The sequence below is a fragment of the Dermacentor andersoni genome, chromosome 7 (assembly GCF_023375885.2).
Source record: "Dermacentor andersoni chromosome 7, qqDerAnde1_hic_scaffold, whole genome shotgun sequence".
NCBI lineage: Eukaryota > Metazoa > Arthropoda > Arachnida > Ixodida > Ixodidae > Dermacentor > Dermacentor andersoni.
In genome coordinates, this window is record NC_092820.1 from 59,709,812 (window position 1) to 59,715,576 (window position 5,765).

Sequence of the window (5,765 nt, forward strand, 5' to 3'; positions counted from 1 at the left end):
ATAATCATTCCATTGCCTGTGGCCGCGTCGAGAGGCGCGAGTGAAATGTAACCATAATGTTTACCGGTAAACACTGGCGGCGAACGATATGCACGAAGGCGAGCTTTCTGGCATAACGCGGTCTATTGCGTGGGCCGATCTTTTATTGTTTCGCACTTTTCCTATTTCAGTCTGAGAAGATTTAACATAAAGGGCATACGCAATCGGTGTTTTTTTTCATTACAATTGTTTGTTTATAGGCTGTTATTCTCAAAATTCCGAGGAACAACTTTGTAAAGAATTCAAGACAAGGTATGAGCAACATTAGTGATAGAACTTTAGTGTCGTATTCAGAAAACGCAACTTCAGGAGTGACGCCTGGCGTGAATGTCTCGTGCCGAGGGCGCTCATTGCGTTTCCTCCGGCGCGTTCACGATTTAAGTAAGCATGGGCTTCAGCTTAAGTTGCGTTCTTGAACACGGGAGCTAATGCCGCCTGGAATATTTTTCGCTCGCGCGATGCGAACGCCGGCTGTGACGCCGACAACGTATTTTCTACGACACTAAAATACCACAGAGTTTCATACAATAATTACAAGAGGGAACTGTGGCGCTAGTGTCTACGGGAGCTGCAATGAGAGCGATTGTATGAGCATGGGAATTATGGGAATTACATGGATTTGCCTAAACTTCGCCCTTTTTGCTTGAAACGTCTTTGCGACTTTCTAAACTCGTCATTCTCAATAATGTACTGCCCAATAAATTACTAACAACATCATTAAAAATGTCTCGCAGCATGATTCGAACACAGGAACTCTAGCGCAGAAGCCTGATATTGAAACAATTCACCCACGGACGCGTGTATCGACAAGTGAATGAAACGCCCTTATGAATTTATCGCGGGCATGCCAGTGTCTTGAAGCGTTTGGCTCGCTTCGATTTGACCACCTGGACAAGCTCAATCTTTGCCATGAATGGCAATTGTGCGTGTTCGCGGCGTCTTCTGCACTTCCAAGAGTATACATTGCGCTGAAATTTACGAAAATATAGACAGCGTAATATACAAGGCCACAAGAACGTCTGAATCCACAAGCACGAAGATCAGACAAATCCATGTACTTCCCATCATTGCCATGGTGGTACAATGAGTGTAGGGCCAGAGTTTTCTTTAGTAATTATTGTACGAAACTCTATGTAAAATACCACTGCGCCACTCGATATTAAGGCGCGCAGCTTAAGGCGCGCAACTCTCCGACATGGGCGGCGTTCGCACATTAAAAGCGTTACGACTGCCGGAATCGTTTACTAGTAAAAAAAAGTGCATTTCTCTGGCGGATTCATGGGCGCGTTCGCGGGACAGTGGAACACTTCTGCGAAAACGGGCGAGTTCTTCGCCGGAACGTTGCAGTCATCGCCCATGGTCTGCGGCCGCTTTGCGCACACTGCGTAACAGTGCGCCAGGAAAAAGATCTGGAAGTCTGTGAACGCTTCCAGATGAAGCACCTTGAAGTCGTCCAGAGCTCGAAAGTCAACTGCCACGGCCGCCGAGAAGCCCTCGTAAGCAATCTCCAGCCCGGGCATGACGGGCAGCGCGCGCATCGGGCGCCACAGCGAGCTGTCAGAGCCGGAGTGGACTTTGCAGTTAGCCTTGATCTCGTGCACTGCTGCCGCCTCTGCTCCGAGCCACAGTCGGTGCTTGCCCAAGTTGTCCACCTTTACGCCGACATCGTCGAATGTCCTGGCCATCTGTCGAGCCGCGAAGGAGCCTAGGCCACCGTATTTCATCGCCAGCGTCGCCTCCTTGTAGTACATCGGCGGGCTCAGGGTCAGTAACGCGAGCATCATCAAGTCTGGCATGTAGAGGTAACGCTCGCGACCGAACCGGGGAAACATGCGAACGCTGTACACGTCCGCGAAGTATTTGTGGTTGCGTAGCGCCCGGTAGATCTCGGACGTCTTCACTAGATTCGTCATGAAGGTCTTGCCGCGCATTTCAGGAAAGATGGCGTACAGCCTATCGCGTTTCTTAGCGTCAAAGAAGCTGTCCCCTGGCAGTATGGTGCGGGTCATCTTGTCCAGCTTCGAGAAGATCATCTGTTTGCTATCGTGGTCCATCCAGCTGAGCTTGTTTACTAGGTTCTTCGTTTGCCCGTTGATCCGCTGCAGGAAACTGGCGATGTGCAGTCGGTTCTCCTTCGTGCCGAAGCGCTCGGTTAGCGTCGTCGCCCAGCCGAGCAGCCCTAGACGAGATTCGACGTATTCCATGCAGCCGCGCTCCTTCATCTGTGTCAGGTTCTTGTAGATGCCGCCGAATCTTAGTGAAGGATCCCCATTAACAGCCCAGAGGTGCGTCTGAATGAACATCCACGAGAGCCCGATGATCAGCTTGTCGTGGTTCATGTCCTTCAGCAGCTTCTCGATGCTCTCCAATATTTTGCAATCCTCGACAATCGCGGTGTCCCCGCCGGTCCATACGAACTGCCTGTCGTGCTTCCTCAGAAGAGCGAGCCACGAGCCCACCGGAAGAGACGGCGTCTTGTAGTCCAGGGCGGCGACTTCGAACCATTCTTGCCGAGGAGTGTCGTATAGGAACTCGAACTTCGCGTTGACAAAGGCCGTCTCGATGTCGAGGAGGTCAGCTGCTCCCACGCCAGATTGCGCACCGTTGGTGTTGAGGACTTTGTAGTAGCCGTTCACGTAATCCTCGTACGCTTTGACCGTCCTGAGACTGCGGAACCTCTCCTCCCACACGGCATCCAGGCGGCCGCGGGAGACGAGCAGCGCGGTAGAATTCCTTACGGTAACGGTGCCGAGGTCGAAAAGGAAGTTCATTTCCCAGTTCAGCGCCAGGTTCACCATGATGTCGAGCGGGTGCGTTGCGCCGCTGGGCTTACGCTCGGGCCAGGGCAGGCCCAAGGAGTGCCGGAGATCCGCGAATTCTTTCAGGTTCTCCTGCGCCCACTTACCGGCCATGGTGCAACTCTCGAAGAACTGGGTCGCCTTGCTGCGATACGTCAGGTCGGCTTTAGCTTCCGCGATCGCCAGATCCAAGGCGGCAGCCACCATGCGCGACTCGGTCGTCTCTCGTCGCTTGGGGTCGATCCATCCGCCGCACACGAACGCGTGGAAGTCTTGGCACGGGTCGACCGACCAGTTGACGGCCGCGCTTAGCTCTTGGCCAAAGGCAGCGCAGTCATCGCTCCTGCACGTGTCCACGCGCTTTCCGGGCTTTTCCAGGGTGATCACGTAGATGAAAGCCCCGACCGCGGCTATCAAGAGGGCCAGCGCTGGGACGACCACCAGCATGATCACCTTGCCGCGGTGCATGGTCTTTGCTTGAGCTTTCTCATTCGCTTCGACGTGCTGCGAGAGAGGTTGACATAATTAAACCATGGCTCTAGGAATGTAAAGCGTCAGGTGCCAAGCTCCACAGTAATGTGAGAGTCTCTTTGGCTTGGCATTAGCGCGTGGTGCGACAAAGTCCTCAAACAACGTCAAATCCATAGGCCGGTACGAAAAACAAACAATGAGCGTTGCATTTGGACGTCGTTCATGTTACGCACCCTTTTCAGCGAAAACAAGGGGTACAGGGTGGACTCTTGGCAAAATAAGCCTCCAAAGGCAGCATTGCAAGAGGAAAGCCCTGTGCGACGCTGCACAGCCGAGCTCCAGTGAAGCAGTTAGCTCAAATATAAAAGGCCTCAGCGCCCAGCGTGCGCTCCTCGTTCTTGACTCGAAACGCTTTTCCACCAAAGATGTATTTCCGGCTCTTGTAGAACTTCTTCGAAACTCTTCTAAAGCTTTCACACAAGTTGTGCGCCCAACCCCAACAGCTTTTGCGCATGCTCCGTTGAATTCGAGACAGCGTGCAAGAAAAGCCCCCGCGGTAACAAGTGCGCACTTAGAGACACTTGAAAACTTAGATTCAAGATAAGAGGGTATCCTATACGCGTGTGCGAAGCTTCAGCGAGAATTACAAAACCGCTCATTGAGAGTAAGACTTCCCACAAGTGACGTAATGGCTCCGACGTCAGCATGCGTATTACCGTGCTCCCAATTCACTTGAAGCTTTGAATTTTAACCAAGTCCCATATTTTTTTATGCGAGAGCATAAAATTGCTCACTGAAGTTAAAGCCGGTGTCTCTCGTCTGGACAAGCGAAAGATGGCACCTCTATTCTCATTGACTACGGCGCCAGGTCACGAGCACGTCTCGACGGAGGGAAGAGACCGAAAGGGAACACCTGCTGCTGCCATAGCACGACAGGTGTTGCGAGAAGGGAGAGGGCATTGTTGTGACGCCACGTCATGCTCGCTTTCGGAAGCCTGTGTCGCCCTTGCGTTCATTGCCCGCGCAAGCTCTCATCTGCGTTCTAACTGCGCCTCGGTAAGGCCAAATCAAAACGAGCCAAGGCTCCTGGATAGCGGGACTGTACACTCTGCTTTATGACGTCATGCTAACTGGACAAAAATTTCCATTGCCAAGCCCGGCGTGCTGGAAGCGACGATGTCAAAATCAGCGCGGCTTACTCGGGAACATACCCAGTAGATTCTGTAGCCGTCAGGCACGGATCCAAGTGCACCTGCCTTGTGCCATCTAGGAAGTGTTGGCCAAGCGTCTCAACACGCTCGCTTGCCCGCGAGCTGTTCATAACTCGAAGGACCGCTCAGCTGCGCTCAATTGGATAATGCTTTCGTATGCACATCTCATAAGAAGTTCGTAGGTGTCCTGGGTTATTTTTCAACAAACACTATACTTCAACGAAGCTTTGTCTCCGTAACGCGATTAGTCATTAAACGACAAGTGTTTTATTTCCTCAGCAAGCATTAAGAAAAAATCAAATTAGCACTTGTTTGATAACTTTGTGCGTTGTCCACGGAGAACGCCTTGAAATACGCTGCTAAGGAGCCTAGAGCTTTATTACTGCAGAGCTCAAAACATTGTGAAGCTGTTTCAAATATTGTTAATCCGAAGCATTGTTTGCGTCATTCTTGGCACTTTGCGATAGGCAGGTTTCTTTTTCGCCTCGTTTTAATAAAAGCAAAATAATGTGTGACAGATTGTGGGATTTAACTTCTGCCGTGGAGCATACCAGCCAAGTACTCTAAGCACTATACAACGATCAGTTTTTCTTTCTTTTTTTTTTTCTTTATTGTGTGTTTCTGCAAAGTCACAAAAAAAATAAATATATTTGCATTGTCCGCGGTAAAAGAACACCGGTGCATCTGGCGCCAATGCGTTCATTCTAAAAGAGTTTTATGTGTAAGTGAAGCTCTACATGGGCTAACCAGTCTGGAACACTTCTCTTTATATTTTTATTTATTTTTCTTCTTCAACAAAACGTGTCACACTCTCAAGTATTGACGCGCTGAACAGGCATCCTCATCGGCGTGCGCAACTGCCATCCTGCACCTCCATATGCAATGGAGTACAATCAGCATGATTAGATCAATTGGTGGCCCTTCCTCACTTTCTACAGGGAGATACCGAATGCCTGGGGGATCCGAGAGTAATCTTTTTTACTGGTACACTGCAGAAGGTCCCGTAGAAACACGGTGTCCCTGCACTCGAGGAATACATGCTCTGTCGTTTCCTCTTTTCTGCATATTATGCAGTGCGTTCCCCATGACACGTATATGCCCTTTTCTGCCAGCCAAGGTTGGACAGCAAGCGTGCATGTATGTAGTTGGGAAAAAAATGTTTTCATTCTTGCAGGTACCATTATTTTATTTACCCTCTTTAGTACATCTTTCCCTCGTCCTACAGTATACCTTGACCTATTCAAAG

General features: G+C 50.4%; 1 protein-coding gene across 1 annotated transcript; it reads right to left on the reverse strand.

Annotated features, from left to right (window-relative positions):
• Positions 1-1,283: 1,283 nt before the first annotated feature.
• LOC140219571 (neprilysin-1-like) lies at positions 1,284-3,305 on the reverse strand. Its single transcript, XM_072289461.1, has one exon. The coding sequence runs from the start codon at positions 3,303-3,305 to the stop codon at positions 1,284-1,286; it is 2,022 nt and encodes a 673-aa protein (XP_072145562.1).
• Positions 3,306-5,765: the final 2,460 nt, after the last annotated feature.

Bases quoted from the DNA above. Each gene is read 5' to 3' on its own strand.
- LOC140219571 (XM_072289461.1), bottom strand. From the start codon at position 3,305: ATGCACCGCGGCAAGGTGATCATGCTGGTGGTCGTCCCAGCGCTGGCC.